The sequence below is a fragment of the Littorina saxatilis genome, linkage group LG8 (genome assembly GCF_037325665.1).
Source record: "Littorina saxatilis isolate snail1 linkage group LG8, US_GU_Lsax_2.0, whole genome shotgun sequence".
Classification (NCBI taxonomy): Eukaryota; Metazoa; Mollusca; class Gastropoda; order Littorinimorpha; family Littorinidae; genus Littorina; species Littorina saxatilis.
Window position 1 is genome coordinate 18075631 of NC_090252.1, and position 24726 is coordinate 18100356.

General features: G+C 41.1%; 1 protein-coding gene across 1 annotated transcript; it reads right to left on the reverse strand.

Annotated features, from left to right (window-relative positions):
• Positions 1–2804: 2804 nt before the first annotated feature.
• LOC138974143 (uncharacterized) lies at positions 2805–24151 on the reverse strand. Its single transcript, XM_070346832.1, has 7 exons — positions 23934–24151; positions 21448–21674; positions 11458–11627; positions 10760–10847; positions 8496–8587; positions 7563–7870; positions 2805–3593 (listed from the first exon to the last, which is right to left on the reverse strand). The coding sequence occupies exons 1-7, from the start codon at positions 24149–24151 to the stop codon at positions 3329–3331; spliced, it is 1368 nt and encodes a 455-aa protein (XP_070202933.1). The 3' UTR covers positions 2805–3328.
• Positions 24152–24726: the final 575 nt, after the last annotated feature.

Here is a 24726-nt window from a genome sequence, read left to right on the forward strand (position 1 = left end):
AAAAACGACAGAGTTATTCTTCAGCATCCTCTATTTATAGAGTGCATTTCTTACGGCGTTTGGGGGAAAGGAATTAACATACGTCGCACAACAAACTTTCGAAGTAGTCAGCGCACATTTCCTTGGTCTTTCTTCCTTTTCTTTAGTGGCAGAATATTTACTTTATATTTACTTCATTCCACTCTCTACTTCTTACAAAACTAGAAGGGATCTTCAATAACGATGATAATCCAGCAGACGAAACAGTTCCCAGTTTTTATCATCCGCCTACTTCCACCATTATTTGTAATATACACCGGAACTCGGTGTGTATCGATGATTTAGAAAGTAACTTACTGTCACTTTCAGTTGCAAAATGTATGTTGGAAACCCTTGCTCTTATTTAGCAAGAGGTATAAACACCCCCCCCCTCACCAATATCCACCAATTAGAGGCATGACACAATGTGCCTCAAAATATCTCAAGGATGTGAAACACTGATTGAGATACCCTAGCCAAATCCAGCATACCCCCCCCCCCCCCCCCTCCCATTCGCACAGAAGAATTTACGGAATGCAAGTAACCACCCTAACACAGATTTTCGTTTCCTTTTAATTGTCCTTACCCCTCTTTCTGCTCACACACCTTCACCCATATAAATGTGTATTAAATGTATGTAGGTATGTGCCAATGTATGTTTAAAAACATGTGTCTATATATTAAAAAATAAATAAAAAATGTCCTTACCAGTACAGGTAGCCCCGATGAAGCCGGTACCGGTACAGTCGCACATTCCGGTTGCAGCGTCATGGACACCGCTGTTCTGACACGGGCTGAAGCCACACGGGGTCTGGTTCAACGACAGTCTGGTTTGAGTCAGCGTTACTGGTTTAAGGTGAAGGTCAAGTAAGCTGTTACGTACGATAGTCACAGTTGTCAATTGCTTCGTGCGTCTTTTTTTCTTGACAAAAATCATTAACAAAACCGTATGTTTGGTTTGTTATTACCTGCACGAGGAAGTAGATATCAGCAAAATATTAATTATGGCCGCCATTTTCATTTCATAGTTCAAGCCTCCGGCGTACAGCAGCCTTCATCAGGGCCTCCTGAGTTACTGTCTGAGCGAACGAAGAAGAAGAAGAAGAAGAATTTCATAGTTCCCAAAATATCGACTTCCTCTAGCAAATAACCAAAACCAAACATACGTACACGGGTACACAAAGATGTAAACCAACTGTTGCGGTATTGGTCTCCTGACTGCGAGGTTCCAATTAGTCACAGTATGTACCTTAATCGGGAGAAAAGAAACTAATAACTTCATTCATTAGCGACTATCACGTATTCGATCCAATTATGCACAGCGAGTCTTATATCTGAGGAACGTGTACAGTATTATTAGGAACGCAACGGTACCAAAATCAAGAGTTATGGTCAAGAAACAAGACGCACGAAGCAATTTGTTTGTTTGCTTAACGCCCAGCCGACCACGAAGGGCCATATCAGGGCGGTGCTGCTTTGACATTTAACATGCGCCACACACAAGACAGAAGTCGCAGCACAGGCTTCATGTCTCACCCAGTCACATTATTCTGACACCGGACCAATCAGTCCTAGCACTAACCCCATAATGCCAGACGCCAGGCGGAGCAGCCACTAGATTGCCAATTTTAAAGTCTTAGGTATGACCCGGCCGGGGTTCGAACCCACGACCTCCCGATCACGGGGCGGACGCCTTACCACTAGGCCAACCGTGCCGGTCTCACGAAGCAATTGAAAACTGTGAGTGTCGTACGCAACGGTCGTTCCTTTGAACACAGTTCAGCTCACCGTCTCAGATCTATACCCTTTCTTTCTTTCTTTCTTTCTTTCATTATTTGGTGTTTAACGTCGTTTTCAACCACGAAGGTTATATCGCGACGGGAAAAGGGGGGAGAGGGGATAGAGCCACTTGTCAATTGTTTCTTGTTCACAAAAGCCCTAATCAAAAATTTGCTCCAGGGGCTTGCAACGTAGTACAATATATGACCTTACTGGGAGAATGCAAGTTTACAGTAGAAAGGACTTAACATTTCTTACATACTGCTTGACTAAAATCTTTACAAAAATTGACTATATTCTATACAAGAAACACTTAAACACTTAAACAGAATCCGTTAGTCGCCTCTTACGACATGCTGGGGAGCATCGGGTAAATTCTTCCCCCTAACCCGTTGGGGGGATCTATACCCACACAATGGTTAATACCACCCCTTCACCTAGACACATACTAAAAATCAACACCATGGAGGATGTTAGCGCTTTCAATGCACTGACGTTCGAACTTAAAGCCTTTTTTACTGGACTTGGTTATGATTATCTGCATTTATTGACACACACACTGAAAGTTCTGCTAAGTAGTTTTCCTTTGTTAACATAATGCCGGTTTTCTTTAAACACTTAATCAATTTGAGCATGGTGTGTTTGGTGTGAAAGAAAAGAGAGAACCAAAAAGAAAGTAGAAAGTAGAACTATGCACTATACATGTTACGCTGTGTTCAAAACTCGTTTCAGAAAATGTGTTCAAAAGTGGAACACTTCCCTTTAGAGTACATAACACACACACACACACACACACACACACACACACACACACACACACACACAAACACACACACACAAACACACACACACACACACCCACACACACACACAGGCACACACATACACACACACACACACACACAAACACACACAAACACACAGACAAACACGCACACACAGACACACACCCACACCCACCCACCCACACACACACACACACACACACACACATACACACAGATTACCATATTATCAAGTAAATGCATCAAATCAGAGACAAAGAATTTTGTTTATTTTGTTTACTTTATTGAAGAAGTAATGAAAGGTCCTGGCCATTCTCTGCAAATAGCTCAACATATAATTAACAAGTTTCTGAAAAGGAAAGAACAAAAACCGACGAAACCTTAAATATAGTTTCTCATTTTAAAATAACAAAGTGTTTATTTCTTGCATTGCATTTTATTGTATTGTATTGACTGTGTTGTATTCAAAATAATGTATTGTATTGTATTGAAAAAAAAAGACAAAAGATAAAGAAGGAAAGAACAGAAAGTAAGAAGAAAAAAAAGAAAAAGGAAAAAAAAAAAAAAGAAAAGACAATTAAGCCAGAAGAAGAAAAAAAAAGGAATATCATCCACCCCATTTATGTCGGGGTTGCCGGAAAAAAAAGAAACCCCCAAAGATACATTTCAACAAAACATTTTTGTTCATTTTGTGTGCTCCATCTTCTGGACACATTTGCTGTTCCCTTCAGTCCCCCAATACGTTTTCAGAGATCTTCATAGAGCTCTCCATGCCTCTCCAACATCATGTCCACGATGGTCCAGTTTTGGGCAACGCCGCCCGCAGGCCAAACCAGCACATCGTCGCTGAAAAGGGTATACCCATTACAGTCAGCCCCGTACCAGCCTGCCGCTCCTCTCATTCCAGCACAGCCTTTGGTGTCCCGATCCTGGGTGTGGAAGGTGACGGGCGGACTGGCATGGAACCCGTCGTCTGCGTGGACTGTGATGTCAACTTGGCGCGACCAGTAGCTGTAGAACAGAGAGACGATTTCAAGGACATTAGTATGGAGAATAATGCCAAGAAATAAAGGCCAAGGTTCCCGATTTCCTGACCGACCCTATGTTTCGTGCCGACCCTATAACCTGTTTTGGACCTTCAACCCCCCCCCCCCCCAAAAAAAAAAAAAAAAAAAAAACATAGGAAAACTCAATTTTGCAGATTTTGCTTCTCCGACATGCACGGGACTCATCTCGCGCCATTGGAGTATACTTTGTTTGTTTGTTTGTTTGTTTGCTTAACGCCCAGCCAACCACGAAGGGCCATATCAGGGCGGTGCTGCTTTGACATTTAACGTGCGCCACACACAAGACAGAAGTCGCAGCACAGGCTTCATGTCTCACCCAGTCACATTATTCTGACACCGGACCAACCAGTCCTAGCACTAACCCCATAATGCCAAACGCCAGGCGGAGCAGCCACTAGATTGCCAATTTTAAAGTCTTAGGTATGACCCGGCCGGGATTCGAACCCACGACCTCCCGATCACGGAGCGGACGCCTTACCACTTGGCCAACCGTGCCGGTCGTATAATAGGTCAATTGTATCTGGATTGAAAATTAAATATGTATAGATCAAATGTGTCTTGGTTCAGCCAGTAGGGCTCATACATGTCAAAACTACCGGACAGTCCACCGGGCAAGAGTCAGGACAATGCGTCCGATCACAACAGTTAATGGAAGGGCGCTGGTTCTGTGCGACGCTTAGTTTTCGAGATAGGTGTGACTGACGAAGAACAGGACGTCACATTCCAAATAAGCACGACTATGTTGCAGGTGGAAGCCGCTGAGATTGCATTTCTTCGGGATGTTTCCGCAAAAATAGATATTATTACATGATTTGCGCGAAACAGTTGAGAAGCAGACGATCTCTGAGATCTCTGTTCGTCTCGTGATAACGTTATTTTGTATCATAACGATTCACTTGCAAACTAAAGTATACAATTTGGTGTGTCAGTGGTAAATGTAAATAGAAATGTGTAATACAGATAAAGCAAACAAATAAACGTGTTTTTCTCGTGAAAATGTTGCGTTGTGCGGGTGTTTGGGTGGCCACGTGATGTACACAAAGCAAAGTACGGGACGGACTCTGCTCTGTATGGAAAGCCGTTTGGCTCATAACCATTACACGTGTAATAAATCATAAATACACGTGTAATAAATAATTAATACACGTGTATTTATTTCTTATTGCACGTGTAATTTATCTTTTTATATTTAGTCAAGTTTTGACTAAATATTTTAACATCGAGGGGGAATCGAAACGAGGGTCGTGGTGTATGTGTGTGCGTGTGTGCGTGCGTGTGTGCGTGCGTGCGTGTAGAGCGATTCAGACCAAACTACTGGACCGATCTTTATGAAATTTGACATGAGATTTCCTGGGTATGATATCCCCGAACATGTTTTTCATTTTTTTGATAAATGTCCTTGATGACGTCATATCCGGCTTTTCGTGAAAGTTGAGGCGGCACAGTTGAGAAGCAGACGATCTCTGAGATCTCTGTTCGTCTCGTGATAACGTTATTTTGTATCATAACGATTCACTTGCAAACTAAAGTATACAATTTGGTGTGTCAGTGGTAAATGTAAATAGAAATGTGTAATACAGATAAAGCAAACAAATAAACGTGTTTTTCTCGTGAAAATGTTGCGTTGTGCGGGTGTTTGGGTGGCCACGTGATGTACACAAAGCAAAGTACGGGACGGACTCTGCTCTGTATGGAAAGCCGTTTGGCTCATAACCATTACACGTGTAATAAATCATAAATACACGTGTAATAAATAATTAATACACGTGTATTTATTTCTTATTGCACGTGTAATTTATCTTTTTATATTTAGTCAAGTTTTGACTAAATATTTTAACATCGAGGGGGAATCGAAACGAGGGTCGTGGTGTATGTGTGTGCGTGTGTGCGTGCGTGTGTGCGTGCGTGCGTGTAGAGCGATTCAGACCAAACTACAGGACCGATCTTTATGAAATTTGACATGAGATTTCCTGGGTATGATATCCCCGAACATGTTTTTCATTTTTTTGATAAATGTCTTTGATGACGTCATATCCGGCTTTTCGTGAAAGTTGAGGCGGCACTGTCACGCCCTCATTTTTCAACTAAATTGGTTGAAATTTTGGTCACGTAATCTTCGACGAAGCCCGGACATCGGTATTGCATTTCAGCTTGGTGGCTTAAAAATTAATTTATGACTTTGGTCATTAAAAATCTGAAAATTGTAAAAAAAAAAAAATTTATAAAACGATCCAAATTTACGTTTATCTTATTCTCCATCATTTGCTGATTCCAAAAACATATAAATATGTTATATTCGGATTAAAAACAAGCTCTGAAAATTAAATATATAAAAATTATTATCAAAATTAAATTGTCCAAATCAATTTAAAAACACTTTCATCTTATTCCTTGTCGGTTCCTGATTCCAAAAACATATAGATATGATATGTTTGGATTAAAAACACGCTCAGAAAGTTAAAACAAAGAGAGGTACAGAAAAGCGTGCTATCCTTCTTAGCGCAACGAATACCCCGCTCTTCTTGTCAATTTCACTGCCTTTGCCATGAGCGGTGGACTGACGATGCTACGAGTATACGGTCTTGCTGAAAAATGGCATTGCGTTCAGTTTCATTCTGTGAGTTCGACAGCTACTTGACTAAATATTGTATTTTCGCCTTACGCGACTTGTTTCTTATGCTATGGAATAGCATCATACACGTGTAAGAAATGATTAAATACACGTTTAATAAATATTTCATGCACGTGTAAGAAATGTTTATTACGCGTGTATTTAATCATTTCGTACGCGTGCATTTAATCATTTCGTACACGTGTATGACATTTTTATTACACGTGTATTAATTACACGTGTACTAATCATTTTTTACACGTGTAACACGTGTTACTCTGTGCTGTAACACTGGCAAGTTCAAAACACGAGAAAAACGATTTCGTTATGCGGGCAGCCACGGGGGATGTATGTGTTTTTGAAATGGTTGTAAAATAAGTCTTGTATTTATCACCGTACTCTGTTACGCCCTGTTCTTTTTTTCGTCACACCTAAAACCGTTATTTAAGTATGCGTCAGCGACCGACGACCGAGGCCTGAGAACAACGCTGTACTTACTTGTCGTAAGTCAAGGTATAGTTAGACGATTCACCCCCAATGGCGCAGTTGCCATAGTACACACCAGTGAAAGCGTAAGGCCTTCCGAAGTGCCACCAACAAGTTATGAGAATTATTTCTATTCACTTTGAAACATACACCACAAGCATACAAAAGACCAACAACATGCATCTCACAAACTGGATCCAAGCTCCGTGGAACCACCTGGACATCATACTCTCTTAAGGCCAAAAAAAAAATAGTCTGTTTACGGTAACCCGACCGACCCTATTTTTTTTCGCGCGACCCTAGACTTTTTTTTGGCATTTGGGAGAAAAAAAAAGGCATAATAACGTAAAAATATGGTTTTTTGGAGAAAAAAAAAATCCCGACCTACCGACCCTATTTTTTTGGCCTATGTTACCGTAAACAGACCTTTTTTTGGGGCCTAATAATACCAATAGAACATTTATATAGCGCTTTTCCAAACCTCAAAGCGCTTTACAATGGCTCGATAACGCAAGAGGGGGGGGGGGAGCGGGGGGGGGGGGGGGGGGGTGAGAGATATCAGAAGTGTTCCGCGTTTCAATACATGGTTGTAACAAGTTTTAAACAAATTGTGACAAATAGTAAGTACACAGTTCTATTTGCAAAGGTAGCACATATAGTGTACATTAGTGTTCAAATGAACACCTCTGAACACTGTGTATGTTTAATGTGTCGCTTATGGCAGTAGAACTATGCACAATGCCACAAAGTGTTCAAATGTTAATTGTGACATATATGTGTTCAAAAGTAGAACACTTCTGTTAAGAGTTTACTTACTTGTCGTAGGTCAAGGTATAGTCAGTCGACTCATTCCCAAGGGAGAAGTTCTCGTAGAAAACCCCAGTGTAAGCGGCGTTGTATTCCCCGGATCGCCAGAGCGACATGTGGAGACGGTAGAAGCTCTGAGAAACCAGGTGGTGCAAGTTCTCCAACCCAACGAAGAAGTCCGCAGTGCTGAGGTCAGAGGTCAAGGTCGTGGTGAAGCCGGCCTTGACCGTTGTCCAGTCCACGTTATAGTGGGTGAGGGACGGGTGGGTTCGCCTGAAGGGTATGGTGATGCCTCCCCACTCAAACCGGCAGTACACCTGAGGGGATAAAAGGGTGGGGGTTAGTTTGAGAAGTGGTGATAGAGTGGGTTATGGATGCCTGGCGGATTCTGTATTTATCAAAACTCAAGACCTTTTGTCTACGCCAGAAAAAGCAAGGAATCTACAACCATCAGGTCTGTTTCTCTGTCTATGTCTGTCTCTGTCTCTCTGTCATTGTCTGTCTGTCTCTGTCATTGTCTCTCTGTCTCGACTCTTTCTCTCTCTGTGATGTGTGTGTGTGTGTGTCTGTGTGTGTGTGTGTGTGTGTGCGTGTGTGTGTGTGCGTGTGTGTGTGGGTGTGCATGTGTGTGTGTGTGTTTGGGTGTGTGTGGGTGTGTGTGTGGGTGTGCAAGTGTGCGTGCGCGTGTGTGTGTGTGTGTGTGTGTGTGTGTGCGTGCGCGTGTGTGAGTGTGTGTGTGTGTGTGTGTGTGCGTGCGCGTGTGTGCGTGCGCGTGCGAGTGTGCGCGTGAGAGAGAGCGAGAGAGAGAGAAAGAGCGAGAGACACACACACACACAGACAGAGATACAGAGAGAGAGGGCCTAGGGAGACAGAGAGACAGAGAGAGAGAGTCATAGACAGACAGTCAGCCAGACAAACGAACAGACAGATTGATGTACGAACCAGAAACGGAGCGGGTGAAGTGTTAGGCTGAATGTAATAAGGCCCGCTGAGCTCTGCGTTGTCATGACCGTTCCAGAACGCTTCTGTGCAGTCTGCAATAGTATGTAGACATCCATGATTGCCATGTGCATCATTAGTACCATCGTTTAAATAGTTACATTCGTTTATTTCTACCACGCTTGATACACACATGGAGACACGCACCAAGAATGAAACACCTGAGAAAATAGTATTGATTCAAGAAGACTCGGTTTTTTTTAAACAGAATAAGCAAGCAAGTAAACCAACAAACAAACACACAAACAAACAAACAAACAAGCACACAAACATACACACAAACAAACACATAAAGAAACAAACATAAATATCTAATGTGAATAACATCCGGTCAAACAAACCGGTTGAACAGGAACAAAACAGGAAAAATGGCATTGAAGCAAAACATGTCCTGTTAAAGGCTACCATATTCGTAGCGTTCATTAATTAATTCATATTGTTTACATGTGCCAATAATGTTATAAAACTGTACCTAAGGGGATATAATAACGATTGGCTGTAGCTTTCGAACACAGAACAAATTATTTCAGTATTGCAAAGTGGTGTTGATAGTGTCGAATGTAAACAGAACAGTCTCAAACGCCATCTTTGGTTTACAAAACGTGACGAAGTGACCTCAACGGTCTAAAAATAGCCCAAGTCCTGGAGAACTGTTGCTAAACAATGCAATAAAGAATTAATTATTTCTCGTAATTGGTAAGGACTTCAAACCTAAAACTTTGCAGGAAGCTTAATTTATACATCCCCGCAACGATGGGAAAAGCCCTGGAAGTAATTAAACTAATCAAATAGGACTATGCCAGCCTTTAATATTCCAAACGTTGTGTTTACATTCTGGAAAACACTAGCTGCATACCTGTGCAAAGATTCATTGTTTGTGTGCAGAAATGTATTCCTTGTATTAATTTATGTTGTTGCTTTGTCCTCTTGCTCTACTACGAGTTATTTTATACATGCTGAATGTTTACAAATGATAACCGACATGTCGAGAATATGAATATCAACATGACCAGGCGTGAAATACCCAAAAAGAGCCTCTTCGCAGCTTAACTTTATATTTTTGCCTGTATATTTAAATATGTACCCTTGACATTCCTGCCATATGGGTTGCACTGCTCTACACTGCCAAAAAAAGTGCTCGATGAAGTCGGTTTCGTTACAATACTGACAGAGATTTGTTTGACGAATTCCCATCTTATGTAGCAAAATATTTTTGGGTATTTCACACGTGATATCCCCAGAGAGAAAACCTTCATAATTAATCACCTTATATTGATATCGAAAATGTGCGTAAGCCAGTTTAAGTACGGAAATCCAAAAACTAACATGAAGATCTTATTTCAGAACCAAGCTCGACTTCGAAATCTCTAGTAAAATTGAACTGTGTATAAGAATATAGATAACTAGTAGTATTGTGCTGTTAATGTAAAGTTATTTATATATGCGCTGTATGATGTTGTGCTGAAAACTAGTACTGTAATTGGATTAATTAACTTGTTATGTATTGTCCCGCTGAAAATGTATTATATAACAGAATTATGGGAACAACAACAACAAGACACACACACACACACACGCACATACACACACACACGCACATACACGCAAACATTAGCTAAATTGTTGTTGAATTAAAAAGTAATTTAATGGAAATGTAATCTGCAATGTAAAAGAAAACAAAATTAAAATTTCTTAAAAAAAAGAAAAAAAAGACCAATGAAGAAGGATATGCTCACCGCCCAAAAAGAAGAAGAAAAAAAAAAAATAAGACGAAAGAGGCAAAAAAGATGGGTTGAAGCAGCCTTGCATGCAACTGAGGTCAAAACAAAAAACAAAAACAAAAAACAAAAAAAAAAAAATGACCAGGCAGCGTGTTAGAAATAGCGGTCTTATTGCCGGATAATTGCGACCAAAATAAAATGCGAGGCAATCCTGCTAGGAACACTCCGCCATTTTGTCTGCGCTGATTTCTGGGAATTTACCGTTCAAAAATGTTCACACGGTAAACCTAGTGTATTATCAAAAACAAAAATATCACCCTGGTATTTGTGATTCAAGACTGTAGCTCGTCTGTATTATTTGTATGTGTTACACACAAAAGTCCCCGACCTAACCGCTATAGCATCTGTCAAGTCTTCTAAAATCAGTCCTGGTTGCTCAAATCGGTCACATTGTGCCCTAAAAGTGCATTAAGAGTACACGCGTACCTCTGATGTACCGTTCACACTGGTCCCCTGCATGTTGTATTGGACAGATGCACTGCGTACCGTTGTGCACCCCGCCGTTGTCACACAACTGAAAAGAAAAATAAGTTATAAAAGTAATCGTACTTGACCAACAAACGGATAACGTTGTGGAATGATCATACACGACCTGAAGTTATTATACAAGTACTATATGTCAAATCAAAATGAGCTGAACTCACTTTTTGGTGGGTATTTTTGTTGGACAACCCTGTGGGTTAAACAAAAATACTAATGAAAAACGCAGAAAGGCCATAGAGAACAAGCAGAAAGGTTAAACATGTAGATCACTAGGTGGCGTAATTGGGGCAACCACACTCGCCAAAGCGAAGTGTTCTAAAATAACATTATCACATGCAGTATCATTGGAAATTACTCTTCAATGATTAACGGGGACATTGTGCGTATCCTAAATCTAGAATGAAATCGATGTCAAGAGCCAGCTTTCCGACTGACCATGTCTTTACAATTTAAATGAAAACCATTTTAACGTATTAAAATATTAATTCTCAGCTGATTCCCAGAGGCCTCCGCTGAGAAGTCACGTGGCAGGTCAGCTGACCGGAAGTTTCATCAGAAAAGGGTGTGACTGTTGCGTCACCAGTTAAGTTAGCAACGTGACCTTGTTTTGTCACTGACCAATCAAAAGTCCCGTTTCTTACAGCGGCAGGTACACCAAAGTCAGTGGCCAATGGTAGGCACCGATGTTGCGGTTTGGAAGACGTGGCTGGAACGCAGACTTCCGTTTCTGCGCATGGGCGGTCTGCGCAGCTGTTGAGCACGTTTTCTTGGGTAGCTTCTTTCCATGTGATTTCACTAGAGAGTGCTGATTCTGAACAAAAAGAATACAATTTGGAATTTACCTGGCATGCAGTATAATGTACCGATGGTGTGTATCGAATGACGTCGCACGAACACACACTTTCGTTCCTGCTCAAGGGCAGTTTGAGCATCCAACGTGCACGTTTCCATTGATTGCGTCTGTCAGTGAATCTTCATAGCTAGGTGTTCTGAGGACATCAGTTAACAAACAACGCTCACTCAAAATGTCAAAACGTGTTTTAATCGAACACTTACTTTTAAAGTACCTCCTTACTGTTGGAAAAAAAATCCTTAAATATTTTGGAATACGAGATTCTTGATAATAATACAAAATATATGGTAACTATCGTTCACCTTCGCTGATCCGGAAGGTCAGACAGGCTAATGCAATAACTCAATCTATCTGCGAGTAATTCTTTTAAAACAATGTCCCGTCTTCTACCTCTCTAACACGTGTATCACAAAAGGCGTGCTGAAACATAAAATACATCGTATGCAACGTCATACCTATGGCATTCCATTTGTCAAATAATTATTTGGATACTTTTTCATGTTTTTGTCACCAGTTTTAGCTAAATAATCATTATTTAGAAGCTCATGTGCTAAATAAGTAATTGTTTATAAACAATGTAAAACAATTCTAAATAATTTTTTGTTTACGTAAACCATTCATTATTTACCTAAACAATTCATTGTTTACGTAAATAATTCATTGTTTACGTAAATAATGATTTATTTAGCAACATTGCTGATTGTTTACAAACAATGTAAAATACGTTTAAATAATATATTGTTTACGTAAACAATATATTATTTAGACTTATATTACATTGTTTATAAACAATCAGCAATGTTGCTAAATAAATCATTATTTACGTAAACAATGAAATATTTACGTAAACAATGAATTGTTTAGCCAACACGTTTTCCATTATTTAGGGGTTTCTAAGATTCGCTTCTGAACTAAGTTTTATGTCTTTCAGTGATTACTATAATTGAATACAAGGTCTCTCCACACACTCTTATCTTAAAATAGCTGTTGTTTGGATATTATTTTGTTTATTTTACAAACTTTTTTCAACAACTTCAAGGGAGAGAATGCAAACACTAAACACTCCCGGTCATGACCTTGACCTTTTGTTTGTTTTCGCATTCAGTTCTTTTCGTACGGCAATTTCAGTTTGTAAAATAAACAAATTTACGCACATTTTCTGATAAGTAATGTTTGGAGATACCTTGTATTGAATTATAGTATATACACAAAGAAAAACAAGTCGCGTAAGGCAAAAATACAATATTTAGTCAAGTAGCTGTCGAACTCACAGAATGAAACTGAACGCAACGCAACGCAGCAAGACCGTATACTCGTAGCATCGTCACTCCACCGCCCGTGGCAAAGGCAGTGCACGTGGAATTGACAAGAAGAGCGGGGTATTCGTTGCGCTGAGAAGGATAGCACGCTTTTCTGTACCTCTCTTCGTTTTAACTTTCTGAGCGTGTTTTTAATCCAAACATATCATATCTATATATTTTTGGAATCAGGAACCGACAAGGAATAAGATGAAAGTAATTTTAAATTGATTTCGAAAAAAAAAAAAATTGATAATAATTTTTATATATTTAATTTTCAGAGCTTGTTTTTAATCCAAATATAACATATTTATATGTTTTTGGAATCAGCAAATGATGGAGAATAAGATAAACGTAAATTTGGATCGTTTTATAAATTTTTATTTTTTTTTACAATTTTCAGATTTTTATCCTTCGCCAGCACTCGTTATCGACTACACACGGACGCACTCGTGGGTCCGTGCGGACCCAGAAGGGTGTTTGATAGCAAATATCTCCTAAACGAGTTGGAATTCTTTAATGAGCTTTTAGAAATGCCTCAGACACCTAAAAAGCTATCATCTCCTAAAAGTTCATTAAATTTCAGTGATATTTAATTATACACGGTATTTGGAACAATTAAAATATTATGGGTCTGCATGGCCCCACGAGTGCCACGGAAGGGTTAGCACAATTTTCCTTCTTTGAGAAGTATGGGTCCGCACGGACCCACGAGTGCCTCGGAAGGGTATACACGCTTTTCCTTCTTTGAGAAGTATGGGTCTGCACGGCCCCACGAGTGCCTCGGAAGGGTATACACGCTTTTCCTTCTTTGAGAAGTATGGGTCTGCACGGCCCCACGAGTGCCTCGGAAGGGTATACACGCTTTTCCTTCTTTGAAAAGTATGGGTCCGCACGTCCCCACGAATGCTTCCGTGTGTAGTCTAAATTTGACCATTAATTAATTAATTAATTATCACTGAAATTTAATGAGCTTTTAGGAGATGATAGCTTGTTGGGTGTCTGAGGCATTTCTAAAAGCTCATTAAAAAATTCCAACTCGTTTAAGAGATATTTGCAATCAAACACCCTTCTGGGTCCGCACGGACCCACGAGTGCCGGCGAAGGTTAATGACCAAAGTCATTAATTAATTTTTAAGCCACCAAGCTGAAATGCAATACCGAACCCCGGGCTTCGTCGAAGAGTACTTGACCAAAATTTCAACCAATTTGGTGGAAAAATGAGGGCGTGACAGTGCCGCCTCAACTTTCACAAAAAGCCGGATGTGACGTCATCAAAGACATTTATCAAAAAAATGAAAAAAACGTTCGGGGATTTCATACCCAGGAACTCTCATGTCAAATTTCATAAAGATCGGTCCAGTAGTTTAGTCTGAATCGCTCTACACACACACACACACGCACACACGCACGCACACACACACGCACGCACACACGCACATACACCACGACCCTCGTTTCGATTCCCCCTCGATGTTAAAATATTTAGTCAAAACTTGACTAAATATAAAAATGAAGCTTAGAAGTCAATTCTTGATTCCCCTAAATAATGAAAACTGCTTTCCAGTTTTCATTATTTAGTGAATCTGCTAAATAATGCATTATATAGGTAAATAATGATTTATTTAGCAACTGCTCACTTTATCCACCCAAAAAATATTATTTTGTGAAATAAGTGATTATTTGTGTAAACAATACATTATTTACGTAAACAATGAATTATTTACGTAAACAATGAATTATTTACGTAAACAATGAATTGTTTAGGTAAACAATGAATGGTTTACGTAAACAAAAAATTATTTAGAATTTGTTTACATTGTTTATAAACAATTACTTATTTAGCACATGAGCTTCTAAATAATGACTATTTAGCTAAAACTGGTGAAAAAACATGAAAAAATATCCAAATAATTATTTGACAAACGGAATGCCATACATACCTCTCCAAGGATCAGCGTACAGTGAGCATTCCAAACCGGTCTGTCCCTTATCAGTATGGCTATAACCGATACACAACTTCCTGTACCAGCACAGTCTCCGGCATTGCTCAGTGTTACTGACGGGGTACCGCCCCATAAGGGAATCCTCTAAAGTCATATCTTCCGTCTGTATGCCTGCCACAGAAGTCCAGATCAGACCAAAGCACAAAAGAGCGATGAAATACTCCTTGTGGATTTGAACATGATCATAGTATCCGCGGAACATGATCTCGAGATTTGAAAAATTTGATTCGTCTTTTGTTATTTTGTTTATTGACTTTTAGCTTTCTTATCCAACTTTTATTTCATTTCCTTGAATGGTGTTGTTATTTCTTCTCAAACGTTTGCAGAAATGAACGTAGTAATTGTGCACAGTGTTTTTGATCAGACGATCCTGGTGCATTCAAGTTCTTGACACACGAAACAAGATAAGTCCCAGTGGTTGACAGAGGTGTACACTTGTCTATTGGGTTGCAATTCAAATTATGTCGATGCACGATATAACTCTGCAGTAATCACATAGCACCCATTCGTTCGCCAAACTTGATTGTATCCTTGTTTTGGGCAATCTCTGCAGTTGCAGTTTGTGTGTTAGGGTTGCCAAGCAACAGTGAGCGATTGACTGAGGCATTGTGGGCATGTTTACAAATCTCAGCACGTAGCATGTCTCCGGAAGAGTTCTCTATACCGCAGAGCATAGTAATTGACTGGTTTGACAAGGTGTCTTGGCTACCAGGCAAATATGGATCTTGTTGTGTTGCAAGGATATTGGACTTCTGTTCTTTTCTTTTTTGCGTATCTGTTGTTGTAATCATTGGCTCGTGTGTGTGTGTGTGTGTGTGTGTGTGTGTGTGTGTGTGTGTGTGTGGGTATGTATGTGTGTGTGTGTGTGTATGTGTGTGCATTTGTGCGTGCGTGTGCATGCGTTTACGTGTGTGTGTTTGCGTGCATGTGTGCGTGCGCGCGCGCGTGTGTGTATGTGTGTGTGTGAGGGTGTGTGTGGGTGTGTGTGCGTGTATGTTTGCGTGTATGCGTGCGTGCGTGTGTACGCGCGCGCGCGCGCGCGTGTGTGTGTATGTGTGTGTGTGTGTGTGTATGTTTGCGTTTATGTGTGCGTGCGTGCGTGCGAGCGCGCGCGCGCGTGTGTGTGTGTGTGTGTGTGTGTGTGCGCGTGTGTGAGTGTGTGCGTGTCGATATGTCTGTCTTTCTATTTGTATGTCGGTCTGTTTCTCTGCATTTATATTCGTACGAGAGGACGTGCATGTTTGAAGAGCCCTTGAAGAGCCCTTGAAGAGCCCTTAAAGAGCCCTTGAAGAGCCCTTGAAGAGCCCTTGAAGAGCCCTTGTACAATTGCAGATCAGTTTGCTCCCATTGCATCCGAGAAACAAAGGAAGCAAGCGCTCTACGTGAGTAAGGGCGGGGAAATAGCTCAGTCGGTAGGGTCGCTGGCTTCAAAACCAGTTGTCGCTATCGGCGTGGGTTCGATCCCCACGTTCGGCGAGGGATGTATTTCTCAGAGTCAACTTTGTGCAGACTCTCCTCGGTGTCCGAACGTCCCCTTTGCACGCCTGCGCACGATAAAGAACCCAAGTTCACAGCGAAAGTCTCAGGGCTTGGAAACATGAATACACGCATGCAGGAAAAAAAAAAATGGGTAGCGCCGTATACTGTATGGCAGCTCGCTTTCCCCAGGGAGAAAGCAGCCCGAATTTCCATGAGGTTAACATCACAGGACTATATGAATCGTATCCTTATCCTTATCCTAAGTGAGAGTAATGCGTAACAAATCTCCCTGCACCTTACAGAATAACGAGTAATTGAAATGAACACGTGACCTTCATCCTCCATGTTGCATCATTATACACCCCTTGGCTATGAACGTGTGAACACAGAGACTCACAATAACTTCCCCTGTGGTATATACCACGCAGACAATAATCATGTTTACACTGGGATATAATTACGCGTCCGATCGAACCTGTCTCTGTGGCCTTGTTGAAACGGACGCAGTAATTTCCATGCTAGCAAACTGATTTGATTTTGCTCTTTTTGAGCAGACATGATTTCTTACAGGAAGTTCTTTTATTCGACGAAGGATGCTTTCAACTCGACAAATATTTATTCTTGGACATTGATTTTGGTGTAACTAATGTCTTGTTAGAAACATCCCTTTCAGAGAAATATATGACGAACTAGTGGGCAATGGATGTCTTTGTCGAAAATAATATATGGTGGCACATAATAACACATTACACATGTTTAGAACAAGCAGAAACACCCAAAACATTTTCATACATCGTGCAACTGTGCGATTTGTACAGAATCAGTGCGAGCTTGTAGATCTTTGTAAATATTCATTGTTATATTACTTTTTCCATTTGTACAAGTTAGCAATTGCTGCATTTAAAACATGAACGGATTCCGGTAATACTTTGAGGCTATAAGTTCAAGTCGAATCTCATAATATGCCGGACAAAGTAGGAAATTAAAATATGTTTCAATTGTATCATGAAAACAAAAGGGTCAAGCCTGTCTACGTTATTACACCCCCGGTATAGGGGTGTGTATATGATTCGGTCGATGTGTTTGTTTGTTTGTTTGTTTGTTTGTGTGTTTGTGTTCGCATATAGATCTCAAGAATGAACGGACCGATCGTCACCAAACTTGGTGAACAGGTTCTATACATTCCTGAGACGGTCCTTACAAAAATTGGGACCAGTCAAACACACGGTTAGGGAGTTATTGGTGGATTAAGATTCTACAAGGACTTATAGAGGGACATATTAATGGTCAAAGGGAAATAACCTTCTCAGTTGGTGGCAGTGAGAATGGTTATTTCCCTTTGACCAACGGGGGTGTTTTTCCTACCTCGGAGGAATTTCTTGTTCATATTGGGTTTATAATGCAAGTAATAGTTGTACAAAGGGTGGCACCAATTCTGCAACGTGCAAGCGAACGTTCTCCCCAGATGAGCATTTTTGTTGTGGATACAAATGTGACCCTCCACCACGGAATGAGTCGCATGTCACCTTTGCATGATTTTCATATTTTTACTTTTTTTTAGAGAGTTGTTTATGCTCTATCCAGTGGTGAAAACCGTTTTAGAAAAGAGCGAAAACTGTTTGAGTTATAAGCCTGTGACTAAGGTGACCCTCAGACTGTTACCAGACACTCCCCGGACTTTTATTAAGCCTAGCGCAGAACCGCGCGAGGTGACATGCGACTCATTTCGTGGTGGAGGGTCACACATAACTATTCAAACACATGAACTGCTTTAAGCACACACATTATGCAACACATAGGATTCCAGGGAATGGTGCATGTCATGTTTAAAGCAAGAGGCAAGTCTTGGGCGACATTTAATGATATACAATTGTGATACATGCACACCCTGGTGGTGACCTTACGACCTATTTTTTGCTGATGATATTTGACTTCATTCTCGAAATTCTTTGTCACTTTCTAGGGATACATGCAGTATAAGTGACTTTTTTTTTTAACATGACATTATTTACGTTATGACTTTTTTTACATTTAGTCACTTTTTGACTAAAGGTTTTAACATAGACGGGGAATCGAGACGAGGGTGTGGTGTGTGTGTGTGTGTGTGTGTGTGTGTGTGTGTGTGTGTGTGTGTGTGTAGAGCGATTCAGAGAAAAATATTGGACCGATCTTCATCAAACTTCACATAAAAGATCCTGGGTACGATATCCCCACAATTTGTTTATCATTTTTTCGATACATGTCAATGATAACGTCATATCCAGCTTTTTGTGAAAGTTGAGGCGGCACTGTCACGCATTCATTTTTAAAGCAAATCGGTCAAGTAATTTCGACAAAGCCCGGACTTTGGTATTGCATTACTTTTCAGCTTGGAGGCTTAAAAATATATTCATTAGTTTGCTAATCAAAGTTGTCATTAAAATCATTTTTTCGCAAACAGATTTAAAATTGATTGCATTGTGTTTCTCATCTTCCCCTAAAATCAAAAATATATAGGTATGTCATGTTTACTCTAAATATGTGCTCAGAATGACAGAAAATAGGCTCAGTAAGTACTACGGACGCGTGCTTCGCTGCGGCGAGCGTGACCCGTCTCGGTCTTCGGTATGGTTAGCCGAGACTATCTGAATGTAGTCTCGGCGATGATTGGTTTGTGGTGTTGATCTTGACTAAATGTTTTGATATCGCGCGACTTGTTTTTAAAATTCGGTTGGCGTTTGACGTCAGAGATTGTACTTCGAAAGAAAGGGTAAACAAAAATGTCTTGCTTTTGATATTATTGTAAATCGATATCGTATGACTTTCAGAAAATTTCGCAATGACGGCCGTGACCGACTTCTGACTGATCTTGCTTCGATTCTCGTCGTCAGTGTAAATATATCGACTGTGAAAGTCATCCAGATTTCAAAACAATGTCATAGAGTTTAAAATACTTAAAAGCCAACATCGGCGCGTGGCAGATGTACCTCTAGCTTCTCGTACTGGCAACGCTAAATTTAGCTCTGTGGCCTTCTGCAATAACAAGGCTTGGTCTCATAGGAATTGATGTAAAGACTATAACGTGGTCGTTGACTTTTTTTCTGCAGGAATTCTATACTCAGTATTTCTGCTAGAACAAACACAAACACTCATAATTGCGCACGAACGCACGCACGCACGCAAGCACGCACCCACACATACAAACACATACAAACACACACACACACACACACACACACACACACACACACACACACACACACAAACACACATGGTGCACACGGAAAAACGAACCTTTTTTATGATGCAATATTATTCGTCAAACAGTTACTTTGCAGTTTAAAATATTCTTAGGCTGCGAAGACAGACATCTAGGTAAACGTTACAAGACGAAGGTAGCACCTAGCGATGCAAATCAACCCATAAACAAGCAAACTAAATGTCGAGATTTCAAAGCGAAAAAGAAAAAGGAAAAAAACCGGTTCGGAAAAAGGAGGGGTTGGGGACGGGGGGAGGGGAGGGGGAGCGGAGGGAGGGTAGGGAGGAGAGTGGACGATGGGGGTGTAACGAAAAGATGCGCGCAATCTTAATGTTGAGTCAGTGCCCTGAATAACCCCCAGGACTGTATTTGTACTCAGAGATGTAAAGCTTTTTGTTTGTTTGCTTAACGCCCAGCCGACCACGAAGGGCCATATCAGGGCGGTGCTGCTTTGCTGCTTTGACATATAACGTGCGCCACACACAAGACAGAAGTCGCAGCACAGGCTTCGTGTCTCACCCAGTCACATTATTCTGACACAGGACCAACCCGTCCTAGCACTAACCCCATAATGCCAGACGCCAGGCGGAGCAGCCACTAGATTGCCAATTTTAAAGTCTTAGGTATGACCCGGCAGGGGTTCAAACCCTCGACCTCCCGATCACGGGGCGGACACCTTACCACAAGGCCAACAGTGCCCGTCTGAGATGTAAAGCAGATTTTGATTAAAGCGATACAATCATACTGGCAAAGCTGTCTAGAACGACTGGGGCGGGGATGTAGCTCAGTCGGTAGCGCGCTGGATTTGTATTCAGTTGGCCGCTGTCAGCGTAAGTTCAAACCCACGTTCGGCGGAAATGTATTTCTCAGAGTCAACTTTGTGTGCAGACTCTCTTCGGTGTCCGAACACCCCCCGTGTACTCTACATTGGGGTGTGCACGTTAAAGATCTCACGATTGACAAAAGGGTCTTTCCTGGCAAAATTGCTTAGGCACAGTTAATAATTATCTACCTATACCCGTGTGACTGGGAATGGGAAGGCCGTGAAAGGTAAATATGCGCCGAAATGGCTGCAATCTACTATACTGGCCGTATAAAATTTCATCTCCCACGGCATCACTGCAAACTGTACCTAGAACTGTACCCACGGAATATGCGCGATATAAGCCTCATATTGATAGACTACCCTATTGACCGACCAAACGTGATCATTATTATAGACAGGAGGTCGCTATGGACAAGTGAATTATATAGAAGGAAAACGCGCAAGGGATCCTTAGGGGTCGTCTTTGTGTGCAGGTGGTCGTTATGGACAGGTGGTCGTTATGGACAGGTGGTCGTTATGGACAGGTGGTCGTTATGGACAGGTGGTCGTTATGGACAGGTGATCGTTGTGGACAGGTGGTCGTTATGGGCAGGTGGTCGTTGTGGACAGGTGGTCGTTACGGACAGGTCGACGTGGTGGGCATGTGGTCGTTATGGACAGGTGGTCGTTATGGACAGGTGGTCGTTGTGGACAGGTGGTCGTTATGGACAGGTGATCGTTGTGGACAGGTGGTCGTTATGGGCAGGTGGTCGTTGTGGACAGGTGGTCGTTACGGACAGGTCGACGTGGTGGGCAGGTGGTCGTTATGGACAGGTGGTCGTTATGGACAGGTGGTCGTTAAGGAGAGGTCATCGCCAGTACAGGTTCGACTGTATTAACAAAGACTTCAGAAACACTTGTCGCCATTACGGAGCGCCACCGCGGAACCCACCATTTCTGGCCCAGGGTAAGCTCACTGCTGGCCAAGTCATCCGCTTGTCGTTCACGGGCCAGATCAGTTTTGTGGCAAACAGGCTGTACTGGGTACAGTCAGGCCCGTACCAGCCTGAGGATCCAGCCGTATCAGTGCAGCCGTGTGTGTCCCGGTCCCAGGTAGAGAATGGGAGTGGGGATGTTGCCTGGAAACCGTCGTCTGCAGGAGTGTCGTTCACTATGGTTCTGAGGAAAAAAAAGAACAGGAAGAAACAGTGAGAAATATTAAGCTACAGAACCTCCAACTGGTCTGCAGCAGATTCGTTTTGTGGTGTGTAAGCATGTTAACATGGAAAGAAACAATGAATAAATACATAAATAAATAAACAAATAATTAAATAGATACATAAATACATACATAAGTAAATGAATAGATAATTGGATAGATAATTGGATAGACAATTAGATAGATAATTGGATAGATAATTGGAAAGATAATTGGATAGATAGATAGATAGATAGATAGATAGATAGATAGATAGATAAATAGACAGACAGGCAGACAGACATATAGGTAGGTAGGTAGGTAGATATATAGATGGATATATAGATACATAGAAAGATAGATAGAAAGATAGATAGAAAGATAGATAGAACGATAGATATATAGATAGATAGATAGATAGATAGGTAGGTAGACATTGTATCCGTGGCGTTAACGGTTCTTTTCTCAATGTATGCTTTTTCGGCTTAAAAACAACGATCATTCTCCGCATTGCGGCTGGTGTTTGCCGACTATCGCTTGGGTACGAGTCCACATTACCAACTACTCTGCTCCATAGTTGGTCGTAACCTTGCAAAGATCGAAACACAACTTTCCTTTTTGACTATCGCTTGGGTACGAGTCCACATTACCAACTACTCTCCTCCATAGTTGGTCGTAGCCTTGCAAAGATCGAAACACAACTTTCCTTTTTGACTATCGCTTGGATACAAGTAAACGTTTCCCAGCTACTTGTAACCTTGTAACGAAACACATCTTTTCTTTCTCCTGGCAATTCTAATCTTCTAGCTCTTTAGTGATGTGGTTTGTGTCCTTTTTTTTCTCGAAATTATAATCCCTTCATTTACATGTCTAATATTATTTAACATTTCAATGTTTACGAACATCTGATTCTTTCAAAAGTTCGACAGTTGTTTAAAGGGCCGAAACTCTCGTATCCATGGTAAACTATTAGAAGTTACTCCCCTTCCCACGGTTACAAGAATCTATATCCGTACACAAATACTTTTATGAGAAATAAGTGAATTTTCCTACCACTGAAATAATTATTATCTTTTCATCAATTAATTCATCTAAACTGCAGACAATGAAAATGTAATGCAAAAACGAACGAAAATACAACATCTCGGAGCAATCACAAATGACGCAGGGGAAGCCACTCCAGGCCTCCTCCCTCCTTTAAGATGGCGAACTGCGGAAGTGAAGAATCGTTGTTGAATGTGTGTTCGTTCCGCACCCGCTTGCTAAACCGTAACTCCAAATGAAAATCCCAGATACTGATCACATGTGTATCAGTTCACCATCTGCGAGATGACTATTCAGTAAGTACGTTTATGACCGTTCTAGATTCCTTCTAGAACATAATGTGCAGATCGGTTATCTCACATGGCACATGCACACAGTCCCTTCGTGAAAATGATCTTTTGTAAAAGCCCAGAAACAGTACAGCATTTCTATGTAGTACTCTTAGCATCCAGTAATACTACGGAAGTTCGCTGCCTTCATCTCACTGTGGATTTCTAGAGAAGAAATACTGAGTCCAGTAAACAGTTCTATTGAATACGAGTCTCCGTAACACAAGTTAGATCTTTACCACAGGTTCAGTCTGTTACAATACATAGATAGATAGATAGATAGATAGATAGATAGATATACAGATATATAGATGGATAGATAAGATACATAGATAGGAGATAGATAGATACTGTTTACTGAAATATATATAAATACAAAAATAAATAAAGACACAGTTTTTAAATAACCCTGCTTTAGTATAACTCAAAGCAGAGGGGAACCTTCCGATTTTAAACGTTAACGACCAAAGACCACCACAGAAGATAATTAAATCTGCAAGGAAATCCTCATGTACAATTTTTGCTCACGGTCTCTTTATGTACAGTGGATTCACCTTCTGATATAAGTATAAGCTCTTCTTATTTAGCGATAGTGAGATGTCCATTTGTAGAAACACTCTGTCACAGCCTACATTTAAAAATAAGATTCGTTAACATTCAAAACACAGTTTAATATAACACCGTGTACACCTGATATTATTGGGTGAAGTCAACTTTACGAAGTCTACTTTACGAAGTCTACTTTACGAAGTCTACTTTACGAAGTCTACTTTACGAAGTCTACTTTACGAAGTCTACTTTACGAAGCTCGCTTCACGAAGCTTAAGCACAACATTAAGCAAACTTCGGACTAACGGACGCGTTTACCCGTTGTACGTCAGAGCGTAAGCCGAACTTTCGTTCCCAAGTTTGAAGTGTCGATAGAAGATTGTCGCATGGTTTGTCCCCCACAGCGACACGTGCACAGTGTAGTCAGCCTGCAGGGACAGCAGGTGCATGTTCTCCAGGCCCACGAAGAAATCTAGAGGCTCTGTGCTCCCTCCAAGGTCCCCGACCAGTCCAGCTTTCGCTGTGTCCCAGGTCATGTCTTTGAATAATGTGGAGGAGGCAGGTCGGCGAAAGGGAATCGTGATCCCTCCCCATTCAAACCGGCAGTACACCTTTTCGGGCATAATAAGAGGGAGATGCAGAATTTGTGACGACTAATACGACAGCGAGTAAAACCAAAGAAGAAGGGGAAAAACAAACAAAAAAAACAACCAAACATTAACATCATATTGGCAGTTCACGTTACAAAATCAGGTATCAAAAACAGTTTTGTTTTTATATGTGGTGTGTATGTGCGTGTATGTGTGTGTGTGTGTGTGTGTGTGTATGTGTGCGTGCGTGTGTGTGTGTGTGTGTGTGTGTGTGTGTGTGTGTGTGTGTGTGTGTGTGTGTGTGTTTTAAACTTGCTTACATGTAAGTGTTCCCCCTACGTTATCCCCTGCCTGTTGTACACCTCGTTCGTCCACTTTAAAAATCTGTCGATCGAAGCTCCATGATCCAATGAGTATTTTGTTTCGTCAATATTAAAACGAACTGCTTTTGAGAGAACTTCAGCTGTTCCCAATCAAAACGCGGAAAAAAGTAACAAGACCTGAAAGCCGACGTTTACATG